This window comes from Pelobates fuscus, chromosome 1, assembly GCF_036172605.1.
Source record: "Pelobates fuscus isolate aPelFus1 chromosome 1, aPelFus1.pri, whole genome shotgun sequence".
NCBI classification, from domain to species: Eukaryota; Metazoa; Chordata; class Amphibia; order Anura; family Pelobatidae; genus Pelobates; species Pelobates fuscus.
Genome location: NC_086317.1, coordinates 85,422,415 through 85,439,116, shown reverse-complemented (window position 1 = coordinate 85,439,116; position 16,702 = coordinate 85,422,415). Strand labels below are relative to the sequence as shown.

The 16,702-nt window shown below is 40.0% G+C and overlaps 1 protein-coding gene across 1 annotated transcript; it reads left to right on the top strand.

Moving 5' to 3' along the window:
- The first annotated feature begins 1,667 nt into the window (after window positions 1–1,667).
- RSKR (ribosomal protein S6 kinase related) lies at window positions 1,668–15,256 on the top strand. The gene is made up of 12 exons (XM_063449963.1): window positions 1,668–1,739; window positions 2,280–2,528; window positions 3,060–3,143; window positions 3,228–3,296; window positions 3,389–3,458; window positions 5,764–5,871; window positions 8,435–8,475; window positions 8,664–8,691; window positions 8,789–8,878; window positions 11,488–11,576; window positions 11,665–11,775; window positions 13,843–15,256. Exons 1-12 carry the CDS (start codon window positions 1,713–1,715, stop codon window positions 14,065–14,067), a joined length of 1,191 nt encoding a protein of 396 aa, XP_063306033.1. The 5' UTR covers window positions 1,668–1,712; the 3' UTR covers window positions 14,068–15,256.
- The last annotated feature ends 1,446 nt before the right edge of the window (window positions 15,257–16,702 follow it).

Sequence of the window (16,702 nt, the reverse complement as noted above, 5' to 3'; positions counted from 1 at the left end):
GGTCTTGCTTTTGAGGTGGTCTGACCAGACCTTGAACTTCCTGGCAGTGACCTTACCGCTACTCTAAACAGCCTTGGTGGCATTGCTTTTTTATATCTGAAGCCGATAGTAGCTGTGGACTGCTGCCAGTTTCTCTTTTACGTAAATCTTATCCACAGTTTAGAACATTTTGTTTCTGTTCATGATAACACAGGATGTGTAATGTACATTCCAATTGTTTGTTTGCTTTTTCAATATTTTATTTTCTCATGCAGTTTGGCTTGAATTTCTCCTAACACATAGTTTTCTTTTAAACTAAACACATTAAAACATGGTTTTCACTACAAAGGAGGTTGAAGCAGGTTTTCTCAGCACTGATATGAATTTTTGAAGAGTTTCTCTCTTTCTAGCTAAGGCCTCGATCTAATAAGCTTTTCAAATGATTCAATACTGCTTGAAAAACTTTTCAAATGATTTATCCACAAAAATTCCCGTGGACTTTAATGGTGACTTCTGTATAAAAATCTTTAGGTCACCACTAGACTGTATAACATGGACACACATGTGATAGATAACTGTACTATTATAATGTTTTTATTTGTATGCGCGTTGAAAGCTTTTTAAAATAAAAAATCATTAGGCTAGCCCCACATGCAAGCCCTTCGCATTTTCGGTTAGTTTTCGGCACTCTCAAAAACTGGGACTCCAGGGCTCAGAAACTTCTGCTGTTCCAGTCAATTTGCTAATGTGAATTTTACACTTAGGCATTATCGATATTAATTTGTCAGACCTTGATACAGTGACATGCTTAGAGTGCTGAGTACAGATGTTGAAAGGCTACATTTTTTCTCTAACCTATATAGATTATGGCTATGATTTTTGTTATGTTGCCTTCTCAAGAATCATGCTACACTTTCACATAGATAGATCATCGTTCAACTGACCCTCAAGCACAATATTGTTTTCAGTTAGTGATTTTTTTTTTTTTTTTATCTATTAAAAGTTGGAACTGCAGCATTCAATTCATCTGAACGTGAGATTGCAACCGAGTCACCTGTCTGGAAACAGCATGAAAACCAAATATAATGATCTGGCGATGCAAAATACAACATTATAGTAGAGCATAATAGGTTATACATTGCATTCTTGTAGCTAGATTAAAAAGGCACAATTCGGTTTGGAGTCGATATCATAGTTGTGTGCATGAGTGTATATATACACACACACACAGCTGTGACCGGGAGGAGTGCAAAACCAGTGAGTTGGCCTGGACTCCCAAATATATTTAAATATGAAACCATGAGGACTGCACTTACCCAAACATGCATACATTCTAAAAGTGCTTCTGGGGCCAATTCACACAACATACAAGATCCAGCGCACTCACTCATTTACTAAACAGCGATTTCAAATCTCACAGAATGTCTGTGACTAAGTGTGTTCTATTTTTTCATTCTGCCTGCTGTCTGATGTCCGAGACACAGATTGCATATTATATTCTTAAAAACCATCAGAACACGTGATATTTATATACTGCGCACTCATGTATAATGCAACACTAGAGAGGGATGCATAAGTAATGAGTAGTGCTTAAGAGCAGATTAAAATTGTTTGTCAAACAAAAGCGGATTAACCCAACACGTGACCCCATGGAGATCAGAACCTTGCAAGGGGGAGAGGTGTTATCGGGGAAAGTCTGTTTTGCTTTGATGTAGACTGATGAACTATGGGACATGGGAGCTGCATACAGTGAAATCAAGGTAAATGATTTAATGTGTCAATCACAATTTATTATAATTTCCTAAAATATTACATTTTCTTTCTTTACAAACATGCGCTATAGGGACAATGATGCTGAAATAGATTTTGAGGACAGAACTCGTGTGACGATCCTAAAAAAAGTTTCATATTCTGCGTAAATAATACTGTATAATTCTCTCCAACGCATTAATTTTTTTTTTTTTATTATTGCTAATCCCTGATATGTACAGGTCAATCATTATTAAACATTCTCTGGGTGCAAAATCATTGCTGTGTAACTGGGCTACTTTTTTATATTGCTGTTAAAAATGTGGGTTGCAATAGAAAGTTATACTATTAATAGTTATTTATTGCAAAAGACTCATTGATTGTCCTAGATTTTTTTTCCTCATTGAGTATTTCTATGTATTGATCACATGGTAATGTTTACAATATGATTCAAGTATCTACGTTATTGCTATCCCTAAAATAGTAAGGGTTTACATTGTTGTATCTGATATAAATCTTCTTGGATTTTATTTTGGCAAATTACTTTGCAGAGTGGTTCGCCTTTGACAAGCAATTTTCTGGTTCCTCCTTTGAAAATACATCTGAGCAGAGATCGCTTGCTTGCATCTGGACTTAGTCGGTTGTGGATCGCCGGACGTACATTAAACGAAAAATTCCAGACCACTCAGCCTTTTAGCTCTGAAGGGGAGAAAGCAACAGAGCGACCACTGCCTCAGTACATCTCCCTATTCCTGCCTGAATTTCCACTTTGGCAGCCTGTAGGGCAACAAGAATTAAAGGTAATCTTTTCATGACATCCTATTTCACTTTACCATCAATCAAGGGAAGACGGATTCCTTGCTAAAGCTTAATTGAAATAGATTTTTCTTTGATTATATTGATTACATTCTATGCCCACACTAGAATATATAATTAATATCTTTAAAAGTCAAGAGCCAACTGAGTATTGCCCTATAGTTACCGCAAAGGATTAACAGGTACATACTACTTAAATGTTAATCTGTAATTAACAGGAAAGGGATCCTTACAACAATCCTCGTGGGTATTGATTACGCTTGCGTGATCAAATACAGGTAGGAATTGTGTACTAACCTACTTATTTGGGTTATTCACTAAACTCCAATTTTTATTGAATCCGATTTGAACATTACGATAGTAGCTGATCTGTAAAAAAATCTCCATCTCAGCTCTCGTCACAGTGTAGCTATTTTAGCCTCAATTCACTAACTCGGGTTATATACACTAAAACTCAGTTTGGTGAATATTTCTGTATCTATTGGCAATTCTTATCTTGACTTTTCCTGCTGTAGATTTTAGGATGTGTTGCCAAAGGTTCGCTTGGACCAGTGCTTAAGGTTTTAGACTGTACCGAACAGAAGATCTTTGCATTAAAGGTAAGAATTTGTACCTATGTCAATGTATTAATTTTGTATACCTCTAGGAAGTCTGTTCCTTTATTATTTGTGTCTTTTATAAAGGTGTTACCAAAAGTGGAAATCTTGAGACGGAATACACTGAAACAATGTAAGGAAGAAGTCAGCATACAGGTACGTATTGCATTGGCTTGCAACTCTAGGATGATATGACTTCCAATTGGCAACGGGCGATAACTAACAGAGGCTGTTTTGTTTTCTATCAGCGTCAGGTCAAGCATCCATTCATTCAGTGTTTGGGGAACAGCTGGCAAGGGCAACAGCATCTCTTTATCAGTGAGTTACCAAAGCTTCTTTATTTTTAAATGAATGCAGCGTATTTGTATTGGTGATGTCGTCATTTTACTGGCACAGACAGATTTCTTCTAAATCACTGCCATCACCCACACACCAAAAAAAAATGCATTTTAGATCTTTTTATTCAGGTATGCAGTGTTGGGTCCCAAATGCTCAAACATCTTGGCATGTTAGGGTAATGCCATGTCATAAGAATCCTACAAGAGTCTTATCAATCCTCAATTTGGCACTCACGAAATGTACATTATGTAGGCAGAACAGTCCATTTCTGAGACATAGTGAAGCATCTCGGTTACCTGACCAGATACTAGCTGTGTTACTATAGCTTAGTCCACCAGAGACGATCTACCCTTTGTCATAGTACCTTAGTCAACACTGCTATGTTGTCCCGTTGTGTTCCCAAAATTAAACAAAACATTAATATTAAACTCTGTAGTCATTCTTCTGTACTATCTAAAACCCATTGCAAATGTGTTGGAGGTACTACCATATGTCTCACTTTCTGTCCAACACCTCAGTCTGGCTTTTTTCACTCAGACCATGCTTCCATAACTGCCCCATTAAACATTCGTAGTGATATTTAGACGAGTATGGGAGAAATTAACTTGTATTAGCTATATTCCATGCTTTTGCAAATGCATTCAATACTATTGATCATAATATTTTATTAACTAAGCTCAAAACCGCACGTCTAGTTGAACACTCCCTAAACTTCTTCACTTCTGTATCTATACGAGATAAACCAATATATTTACTAAGTGTTTTGAACGCATTGAATATTCCATGTGACTTTCCATGAGGTTCCATTCTTGGACGTTGCATCCATAGATGATGTACTGATGGCTTGCAACATCACAACTGTGCATATGGATGCAGACTACACCATGATCTGCACACTAAGAAATCAGAGATATCACAACTGGATTTTGTTTTACAGCAGATTTTCTCGGGGTGTGAGAGATGTGTCTCCGAAGCAAGCTGGTTTTATATATCGAATTTACTGTCACTATAGAATTTTAAACAAAGCACACATGTCCGAACAACATAATCTCCAATTGAAAATCAAACAATTATCAAAGTATAATTTTGGCCTCAGATAACATACGTAAGTAAATAACTTGAAAGGTGCTCAGACCCTAAACACGCATTTGGATGTCATTTGGGCAACAAGTTATTTGTTCAGGAACGAACCTTGTTTGAATCCTGTTATTAGGAAACTTGCAGTAAAACTAACTAGAATGCCAGTCAGTGATTACTGGGAAGTCAGAAACTTAAATGCATTTCTATAAATTCAGTAAATATTTTATTTTTTAAAAATTTGTTCTGCCATACATTACCATCAATGTAAATGATTAATATAAATTAAGAAGGCTAGCACTCAAATTTACGGTAGATGTATTACTTAAGGTACATTCCACACTACCAAAAAGTGCTGTCTCTGCTCTCAAACATAATCTAAGAACGCCAATTCGTCTTCCTCCTTCTTATTCTTTAATCCCTGTTACAAGAAGAAAGTGGGTCATGGAGTCTTCTCATACAGAGCTCTATAACAGTAGAATAATGTACCAGAAAACATCAAAACTTTTACTGGCCTGCAATTTCTGAAACAAACTCTCTCAAAATAAATCAAATCAAACCAAACCTGTTATCTGTGTTTATGCTTTGTGTAATGTTAAAGGAACACTGTAGGCACCCAGACCACTTCAGCTCATTGAAGTGGTCTGGGTACACTGTCCCTATTGCCCTTAGTGAAACTGCAATGTTTACATTGCAGCACTTAGTAAGCCACTAGAGGGCTTTCTGGTTTGAAATGGACCTTTGGTCCGGTATCTGACGCTGGACATCCTCATACTCTGCATTGATTCAATGCTTTCCTATGGAGAGGTCTAATATGCGCGTGCATTTGCCACCCATGCGCATTAGAGCCTGCTCGTCACGGGATGGATGGAGGAGGAGTTTGACCCACGCAGAGGGACATTGGCACTGGGATCAGGTAAGTAACTAAAGGGTTTTTAACCTTTTTTCCCACTGGGGAGGGGGTGCGCGAGGGATGGGGGGAGCAATAGTGCCAGGAATACCGCACTATACTATCCCTTTAAGTGTGTAGTAAGATTTCCTGCATATCCTAGGACGAAAACGAGAGACATCTCAATGTATTCTTCCTGGTAAAACACTTTATATAAAAATAAAAATCTATAATTATCCTGTCCAATTTTCACAATAATGTGTATACTGTTTATATCATATGCAGTGATGATTTATATTAAATGCATTTTCCCTGTAGTGTGCTCGTATTGCAGTTTTGGAGACCTCTATTCCTTATGGACTTCTTCTAAGCATATAGATGAAGATACGTTGCGGATATTTGCTGCAGAGTTAATAACAGTGTTAGGTAAGTATACTGCAATAGTCAATCCATGATTCTAGTAGGCGCTCCAGTTTATTTTTTTTCAATGGAGGGACACATAGCCCACCTGGAAAGATATATTTAGGTGATGGCGAATTGCAATCTATATGTTTGCTAGGCATTTAAAATGCATACTATATACTAGTCACTGGCCGGTGAAAGTTCAACGCCTATCGAGTGGAACCTCAGCATAAACAGTGTGCCATGAACTCTTCAGCACTGCAAGGGTTAAATAGAGATATGTTTGATTCTGTCTTGTCCATTCTCAGATATAACTTTGCAGGAGGTGGTTTAGAGTGGCAATTAACTTTTAACCCTGAGTAGTAGCATGGGATACAACATTTTTAGAACTACTATAAATATATCATTTTAATTAAATTATGTGTATGAAAAAGTGATTTTCAATATATCAGTTTGTGTACGAATAATCATTTCAATATGTAAATATTACAGCTTTTTATTATTATTATTATTATGTTAACTGTATTTCCCATTTTCTTCTGCCATCCCATGGCGTATGTGATTTAGAAGTGTTTTCATTTTCAACAGCCTCTGTTGGATATATCTGTTTTCATCTCATTACAGTTAAATAGAAAAAAATTATAATAATAATAATAAAAAGATGTCTTAGATCAAAAGATATGTATGCCATAGCTTCATTCCAATAGCTACACAGTAAATCTGATGAGAAAAGACAAAGTTATCACGTTAATAACTGAATCTCTTGGTCTCTGTGACACAGCCATCCCTCCAAACGTACTTTCAGTGTCTATTTTTCCAACGACACCTCCTCTCCTCGTCCTGTCTCAGTTGGAGTCCCTCAAGGTTCAGTTCTTGGTCCCCTTTTGTTCTCTCTCTATACTGCCTCTCTTGGCAAACTCATTAATTTGTTTGGATTCCGCTACCACCTGTACACTGATGACACCCAGATATACCTCTCCTCCCCTGACCTCTCTCCTGCTGCTGTCCTACAACATGTCACCAATTGCCTCTCTTCTATCTCTGATTGGATGTCCTCCCGCTTTCTGAAACTCAATCTCTCTAAAATGGAGTTTCTTATTTTTCCTCCTCATAACACTGATCCTCCTCCTTCACGCTTCCTGCAGGTTAATGGTACCTGCATCACCCCATTATTATTTTAAGCTTGCTGTCTTGGTGTCATTTTTTATCCTGGCCTGACCTTTGCGCCTCATATCCAGTCTGTTGCTAAAACCTGTCGATTCCACCTTAAAAACATTGTCTGCATCCGCCCCTTACTTACGCAAGATGCTGCCATGGAGCTTTTTCACGCTCTAGTAATCTTTTGCAGCGATTACTGTAATTCCCTCCTAATTCATCTCCCCAGAAGCCGTACTGCCCCCCCTACAATCTGTGATGAATGCTGCTGCCAGGCTGATCTTTCTCTCCTGTCGCTCCTCACACCTCACCCCTCAGTCGATCCTTACACTGGCATCCTGTTCCCTACAGATGTCAATTTAAAATACTAACCCTTACCTATAATGCTCTAACCAACTCTAGCCCCTCTTACATTTCTTCACTGATTCATAGTTATGCCCCCTCTCGGTCTCTCCGCTCTACTGGTGACCTTCTCCTGTGTGCTGCTCACATCCTTACTGCAAATTCATGCCTGCAGGACTTCTCACGGGCAGCTCCTTTCGAACAGCCTGCCTACCCCGTCAGACTCTCCCCTAGTCTTCACTCCTTTTAGAAGTTCCTTTAAAACCCATCTTTGCAGGAATTCCTATAGTCTCCTAGAAGAACTTCTATCTCACAAACCTTCCTCTTGCTCTCTCCTAATGGGCCACACTCCACTCTCACCTCCAGTTCTGCTAATTTCCCACCATGTCTATTTGCTGTCTCCCTCAATACCCTTCCTATTGTGTTTTTATACCCCACCTCCTCTAGACTGTAAGTTCGTTTGAGCAGGGTCCTCAACTACCTATTGTTCCTGTTACACTTTGTTATTGTCTCATTTGGTAAATTCCCCTTTTGTTATAAAGCGCGGCAGAATAAGCTGGCGCTATATAAATACCAATAATAATAATGTCTTTGATTTATAAACCATAAAAACACTCTTTGTGATTAATGATCAGTTCCATTTACAAATCACCATTTAAATGTTCAGTAGAATCAGCTAGTCAGTGTGCAACTTACATATTAGGTAATATTTAATCAGCTACCACATTGTGTAACTTCCTAGTTACTTTCAACTAAAATCTCTCTCTGACCTCAATAATCAGAGCTTGCACAGCTGCCTCTTTTGACAGACCAGCTCAAACCCTTTTAGCTAAAAGAGTAAACATCACTACAAAAGGCAGATATATTACACGAGCATATTGTAACGTGATTTAAATATTAGCACTGGAAAAAATAAATAAAGTAAATTAGAATCATCATAAGCATTACCTCCCCCACAATACTCTTCATTTATACACTTAAAAGGCCAACATAGCAGGCGTTTGGGAAGGAGTTATTTGACTTCATTTGCACAGATTATGGACATATTTTAAGAAATTCTAATTATTATTTTTTTTCTATATTTTCACAGCATATCTTCATGACTTGGGCATTGTACATCGTGATGTAAAAGTAAGAAAATCTCTAATTATAAAATAGAGAAATCTGGTGGGTGCTAATATAGAGGGGGGAAACAGAGGACGAGACAAAAGGAGAATTTGATAATGGCAGTCGGGAAAGGAAAATCAGAGCATACTTAAATTTTATGTTTCATGAAACACGGACATGATTTTTCTTTTTTTTTTTTCTCATTTTTGCAGATGGAAAATATACTGCTGGATGAGAGAGGTAAATACTATATTTGGATGTGTGTATATGATGTTTCATGTTGATCTTATACAAAATCAGAGTATGTATATAAGGATCTACTTTGTCCTTTCTCTAGGGCACTTGAAGCTATCAGATTTTGGTCTCGCCAAGCATCTGTCTTTTGGAGAACGGACATATACAATTTGTGGAACCCTTCAATATATGGGTAAGAAGATATCACTTAAGGTTTTGTCTTTGGGATTGTACAATATGTTAGAATTGTAATGTCTATATATTTCTAGATTTGGAAGAAGGATTGAATTGAATTTAGCACTGGAAAGAGGAATGTTCATTATAATGCTAGTTTAAATTTTCATGAACTAAATGTAGAAGAGGAGTGCTCAAAAGTTAGATCCCCAGATGTTTTAAAACTACTGCTTCCGTGAGGCTTTGCCTTCTAAAGGCATTCCAAAGGCATGCAGAGCATCATGGGAGTTGTAGTTCTACAACATCTGGGGATCTACCTTTTGGGCACACCTGATACAAATACAGATACTACCAAAGAATTAAGTAAAGCTGCATTAGCCAATAAGGTGACCTTTGGCGGCTGTCTAGAGCCCTGGATCCATGAATTTGCTTGGCCCGATTTACTATCCTTATGGGAAAAATGAAGGTGGGCTCCACACCGGTAAACTGCCTAGTGTCCTGTGAGATCTTAATCCTTATCTGAATGTAAACATAAAGCAAGTTAACTTTGTGTTAAAGGGACTCTCCAGTGCCAGGAAAACAATCAGTTTTCCAGGCGCTGCAGGTCCCCTCTCCCTCCCACCTCCATCCCCGGTTGCTGAAGGGGTGAAAACACCTTCAGTGACTTACCTTAGACCCCCGCCAATGTCCCTTGGCGGTGGTTTCGGGTCACCGCCGCTCCTCCCCTTCATCACGACTGCTGGCTGAGGAGACCTAATGCGCATGTGCGGCAATGCCGGGCATGCGCATTGGAGCTCTCCATAGGAAAGCATTGAAAATGCTTTTCAATGCTTTCCTATGGGGAATTGAGCGACGCTGGAGGTCCTCACACAGCGTGAGGACGTCCAGCGACGCTATAGCACAGAAAACCTGTGCTATGAAGCAGGAAGTGCCCTCTAGTGGCTGTCTAGTAGTAGACAGCCACTAGAGGAGAAGTTAACCTTGCAAGGTAATTTTTGCAGTTTATAAAACCTGCAATAATTACAGTTGCAGGGTTAATAGTAGTGGGAGTTGGCACCCAGACCACTCCAATGGGCAGAAGTGGTCTGGGTGCCTGGAATGTCCCTTTAACCTGCCTGGCGGTATTCCCGAGCGTGACTCGGGGTTAATTTTCGCTGCCAGAAGCGGTAACCCCGAGTCACGCTCGAGGTAGATAAGATTTACTTACCTCCGCCGCGATCCGCTTCGGGAGGACTGCCTCACAGCCCAGGCAGCCCTCCCACGGCAAATCAGGCCCCCGGGGGCCATGTGATCGCTCTCAAAGAGCGATCACATGGCCCTCTATAGCTGGCTGTGGATCTGCCAGCAGGGGGACTGTTTGAAATATCAGACAGTCCCCCTGCTGGTGGGAAGTATAAAAAAAATAAAAAAAAGACAAGTGTAAAAACAAATTAAATATATTTTTTATATATATATATATATATATATAATATGTATATATATTATATATATATATAATAGATGTACATATATATATATTATATATAAATACGTATAATTAAAATAATAAATTAATAAAATAATAAAATAAATAAATAAAATATTGAAACAAAATTTAATATAAATTATATATGCATATGTAATTTCATTCTAACTGTATTTTGTTATTAATATATATATATCGGTAACAAAATACACTTAGAATTACATTCTATATATATCTATATATATATATATATATAAAATACAAATAAGCGCAAATATATATATATAGATAAATACATATAATTACATAAAAGATTACATTAGTATACACGTAGAATTTAAATACCTATAAATGCATATATATTAAAATTCTACATGTATATTTAAATAATCTTTTAACGTAATTTGATTGACATGCCTGACATGGGGGCGGAACTGGGCGGGTAATTCAAATGCAAAAAAATGGTACCGCTTTTGGTACAAAATTCCTGACATAATCATACCGCCAGGGAGGTTAAGCATTAATGCACCTTAATTGATTCTTAATCCAGAGGTGCAAGATTTCCATGTTACAATTTAATTGACCCATTCTAATGGTGGAAAATATTATAGGGAAACTCTAGACACCATAACCATGTCAACTTAGTGAAGTAGTTATCATATAAGAGTACTGTCCCTGCAGACTTTAACGCGACAAATTTACCAAAATGTAAAATAAAAAAGGAGTTGAAAGCAGAGAGAGCTCAGCTTCCAAGCCCTGTTACATACCAGTGTGTTATCATGCAGCACAAATGTGGAAAGGACTTGCATGTACTGATTAAGGAAGACTGAGGAAGGTTAAGGAAACACATGGAGATGTTACAGGGTGTCTTAAAATAAGACTAGGATATTGCTCATATGACCTACATGTGTTCATGGGAGAGTTCAAACTCCATCGCCTGTAAAGAGTTCGGATTCTGTCGTGACATTCTCTTAAGAAGGTGTCCAACTTTGGTCTTTTGGCTGTTGTACTACAAATTCTTAAACATATTGTCCAGGGACAGCCAGAAAGCCATGTTTGGACACCCATGATGTAAATGAAACAAGAGTTGATTTTCATAATTTAAGTATTTGTATATTCTCCCAATTTATGCTAATTTTGCATTTTATTTTATATAATACAAGCCCCCGAAGTACTTTCTGGAGGTCCTTACAATCATGCAGCTGACTGGTGGTCGTTAGGTGTACTACTGTTTGTGTTGTCAACTGGAAAGGTAAGCATTATTTATATGACCTTGTATTCAGACACGTTTACACATTACATTCTATTTTACAGAGCTGAGCACATTTCTTATTCCACAGTTTCCTGTTTCTCCTGAGAAAGACCACACGGGAATGCTGGAGAGTGTTAACCAAGCAACATATGATGTTCCAACTTGCCTGAGCCAAGGGCTATCCCACCTCTTGAAAGAGGTAATAGCAGTACAATCCCCTTTTCAGTTCCAACCATTCTTAACATAATGGGTGGAAAGGATCAAAACTGACTATCAAAGTATCAAAATTTCTGTGGAATAAAAGGATTCCTAAACATGTTACGTTGTTTTCCCTCAAATGTGTGTGTGCTGAGGATTTTAGACATACGATGGCTAGAATGAGCTAAAGAGACTCTATAGTCACCAAAACCACTACAGCTTAATGTAGTTGTCATGGTGTCCACAGCCTGTCCCTGCAGGCTTTTTAAAGTAAACACTGTATTTTCTGAGCAAAGGCAGTGTTTACATTGCTTTCTAGTAACACCTCTAGTGGCAGTCACTCAGATGACCACTAGAGGTGCTTCTTGAGTCAGTGCAGTGTACAGCACTAATTTTCAGCTCCTCCACCCTCTGTATGAAGATGCTGAACTTTCCCCATAGTGATGCATTAATTCAATGCATCTCTATGAGGAGATGCTAATTGACGCAAGGCCATGTTTTGCCACGTATGCCCAATAGCCTCCCAATGCTCTCCTATGGGAAAGCATAGGATTGGCCAAGACCGTCAAATTTAATTAACTCAGCCAAGAACGTGGGGCAGAGCCACTCACTCAGATGGCCACTAGAGGTGCTTCCAATGCCAAAGCTGCACAGTGTTGCACTGGCTTTAAGTGTCTTCACGCTCTGTATGGAGGCCCTGACTATTCCCCATAGAACGTTCTTCATAGAGATGTATTCAATTAATGCATCTCTATGAGGAAATGATTGTCATGCGCAGTAGCTTCCCAGTTGGATTGGCTGAGATCATCAAGTTTGATGATCTTAACAAGGAGGCAGAACCAACTCCGTAGAGACCAGTGTGACATGGGAAAAAAGGGAGTAAAAAATATATCCCATGCAATGCAAGGGGGGACTGGGACCTAAATAGAATCACACCATTCTTCAAAGGGCAGTCAAAATGGTAATTCTAGTCCATGGCAGTCTAACGTGGAAGTAGGGTGATCTGTACATTATATGTCATGGATCTCTCTTTTTGTTTTTACCAATCTACCACAAGGGAAGCCAGAAGGGCACCGCTGCAAATACATTTGTAACTTGGGGAACTTGTCGACTCAGCATCCCTAGCAAATTCTAGTTGAACCACAGACTTCACCTGCATCGCCAGAGATTGCTGTAGACATTTCTTATCCTCTATTCCAGGACAATTAAAGAAAATAAAAATAGATACAGAGTTGCTATAACATAATCAAGCATGGGAAAGTTAGCAGCATTAAAGGGACACCATAGGCACCCAGACCACTTCAAGTGGTCTGGGTGCTAACTCCCATCACCCTTAACCCGGAGCATGTACTTATTGCAGTTTTTATAAACTGCAATAATTACCTCTGATGTTAATTAACCGGAATTAAAACGGACCTTTGGTCTGTTATCTGACGCTGGACATCCTCACGCTCTGTATGAGGACTTCTAGCATCAGATTTTTCCCCATAGGAAAGCATTAAATAATAATAATGCTTTCCTATTTGGAAATCCTAATGCGAGCGCGGCTATTGCCGCGCAAACGCATTACATCTCCCTCCAAGGGACATTGGCGCTGGACCCAGGTAAGTGACTAAAACATAGAAACATAGAATGTGACGGCAGATAAGAACCATTCGGCCCAATTGTCTAAATACTTTCATTAGTCCCTGGCCTTATCTTATATAGTTAGGATAGCCTTATGCCTATCCCACGCATGCTTAAACTCCTTTACGGTGTTAACTTCTACCTCTTCAGCTGGGGTAACTGAAGGGGTTATTAACTCCATCAGCCCCATGGGAGGGGGCTTTGGCAGAGAGGGAAGCTATAGAGCCAGGAAAACAAGTTTGTTTTCCTGGCACCATAGTTTCCCTTTAACTGTGTGTGTGAACTTATTATTAAAATAAAATAAAAAAAAGAAAATCAAAATGACATACTTGTACATGCACTGTAGGATACTCCTTGTCACCAATATAATTCCTGTGTGCAATCTTATTTTGTTCTTTAAGTCCATCCATGTACTGAATACAAACATTTTTATTTGTATAAGCTCCTGTGCAAAGTCCCAAAACAGCGGCTGCGATACCTTCACCAGTTCAAAAGCCATCGTTTTTTTCGAGGCATTGCTTTTGACCCGATTCTACTGCAGAAATGTCCAGTTGAATTTGTTATGATGATGCGGAAGGCAGAAATTGCAGATCTCCCGGCAAGTGATATTTTTGAAGACTTTGACTGTGACTTAACTGGGAATGTGCACTTTCCATGCCCAGCCTAACGTAGAAAAGTCAATGTCTGGTTCATCATTTGGCTGAATCTTGTCTAAATTGCAAAGACAGCTGTTAATCCTTGGACAAATTACTTTATATTAAAGTTGGGACAGAGTCTTATCATTAGTGAGTGGAAACCATATTTCTCAGGGCAGGACTTGAGCAATTCTAGTGCAAAGTGCAACATTGGAGATAAACATAAAATCCAACTGGTAATGCAATATATTTAACATTATCTAATATTAATTACACAGAGGGACTGGTTAGAGAGCTCATCCATCTACAAAGCTTATCAAATTGATTCCATATCATTCACTAAATCAAATCCCAGCTAGTAACAGATACACGTGCAACCTTGCTGGGATTCACCTCCACTCTCCGTGTTTGTCTGCTTCTCTATTTAACCCCTTAAGGACCAAACTTCTGGAATAAAATGGAATAATGACGTGTCACACACGTCATGTGTCCTTAAGGGGTTAAGGAAGGTAAAGGCTTGCTCAATGCACTCCACAAATCACATCTACATTAAACACGGGTCCTTCCCAGGCAGGCCAGGGCAGCATTTAAGATCATGGCCACCCTCTTTTGCCTCTTGCTGTTGTCTTAGAGGTAGATCTCCAGGTAAGGTGCCTCCACCAGGGCCGCCATCAGGGGGTGACAACCATAACGGGCCCTACACATACTTAGGGCCACCCGATGGACCCTATATCTTCAGGGCCCAGTCGGCGCTGTGGTCGTGGTTTAGGGCGACCGGGCCCCTTTTAAAAAAAGAAAAAAGCAGCCGCAAGTGGTGCTGGGAGGAAGCGGAGGAGGAGCGTGCGCGCCAGTGAAGAGGGAGCCACGCCGACTCCCATCATCCCCAGCCACCCTCCTGCAAAGAAAAGGTAAGAGACAGGAGAGTGGCTGGAAAATGAGCTGTGTGTGTGTCTGTATGTCTATGGCTATGTCTGTCTGTCTGCATGCATGTCTATGTATGGATAGAACAGGAAATAAGCGCTCGCTACACAGTGCAAAAAAGGAATGGGCAGCAGAGAATCTGTGAGACTTCCCAAAAATCTTACCAAGAGAACAATAGATGCTTAAACGTATAACACACAAAGAATGAAATGTTGCCATGTTTTTATTGAACACACCATGTAAACATTCACAGTGCAGGTGGGAAAAGTATGTGAACCCCTAGACTAATGACATCTCCAAGAGCTAATTGGAGTGAGATGTCAGCCAACTGGAGTCCAATCAATGAGATGAGATTGGAGGTGTTGGTTACAGCTGCCCTGCCCTCATGGGCGTCCGCAGGAATTTTTCCAGGGGGGGGGGGGGGGCATAATTGTAATGACATCCATGCTTGGTCCCTTTTTGACAGTGTCATGAAGGGGAGCAGCATAGTCATTATCCCATAAAGCCAGGGTGAATAGCATTTTCACAACTATGGTGGCAGGAATACATGTTAACCCCTTAAGGACCAAACTTCTGGAATAAAAGGGAATCATGACATGTCACACATGTCATGTGTCCTTAAGGGGTTAAGCAAATTAAAGAAACATTCTGGTCACCATAACAACTTAATCTAAATACAAATGCTATGATGCCAGGAAGCCCCTGCTCTCAAATGGTTTAACCCCAAAGGCTTCCTCCAGCTCCATTTCCATCTAGTGACTTAGATGATGATCAAATCACATTTTATGACCAATTTGTGCAGAAATCCATATCATTCCAAAGGGTTCACATACTTTTTCTTGCAACTGTATGCCATTATGAATGTATGTGTGTATGGATGTCAGTGTCTGTGTGTATGTATGTATGTATGCAGGGGTGTATTTGCCGCGAGGCAAACAAGGCATTTGCCTTGGGCGGCATTTTTCAGGGGGCGGCAAAAAAAGCCGCCCCCAAATGCCCAGGGCAAATGCCTTGTTAGCCTTGCGGCTAACAAGGCATGCTGGGCGGCCGGCGGGCTGCTGGGAAGTGCGGGTAGGTGGGCGGCCGGCGAGGGAGCACTTCCTCTGAGCGGTCTGCTCAGCTCCCTCGCGCGCCGCAGAGTGAGGCTGGGAGCCGGAATATGACGTCATATTCCGGCTCCGCCTCCCAGCATCACTCTGCGGCGCGCGAGGGAGCTGAGCAGACCGCTCAGAGGAAGTGCTCCCTCGCCGGCCGCCCACCTACCCGCACTTCCCAGCAGCCACTGGACCACCAGGGAGACAGATATCCCCCCCCCAGCTTTCCCAAAGGTAAGGAGGCTGGGGGGGTTAAATTAAAAAAAAAAAAATGTATTAAATATGTGAGTGATTGAGTGTGTTTGTATGTCTGTGTATGTCTGTTAGTGTGTGTGTGTATGTCTGTTAGTGTGTGTGTGTGTGTGTGTATGTCTGTAAGTGTATGTCTGTAAGTGTGTGTATGTCTGTTAGTGGGTCTGTGTGTGTGTCTGTTAGTTTGTGTGTGTGTATGTCTGTTAGTGTGTGTATGTCTGTTAGTGTGTCTGTGTGTGTGTCTGTTAGTGTGTGTGTGTATGTCTGTATGTGTGTGTGTGTGTGTATGTCTGTATGTGTGTGTGTGTATGTCTGTATGTGTGTGTGTGTGTGTTAGTGTGTGTGTATGTCAGTGTGTGTGTCTGTAAGTGTGTGTCTGTTAGACTGTGTGTGTGTCTGT

Excerpts from the sequence above, each read along its gene's own strand:
- RSKR (XM_063449963.1), top strand. The coding sequence starts at position 1,713 with ATGGGAGCTGCATACAGTGAAATCAAG. Across the intron at positions 5,872-8,434 it reads AGAGTTAATAACAGTGTTAG|CATATCTTCATGACTTGGGC; the intron begins GTAAGTATACTG and ends ATATTTTCACAG. Across the intron at positions 11,577-11,664 it reads TTGTGTTGTCAACTGGAAAG|TTTCCTGTTTCTCCTGAGAA; the intron begins GTAAGCATTATT and ends CTTATTCCACAG.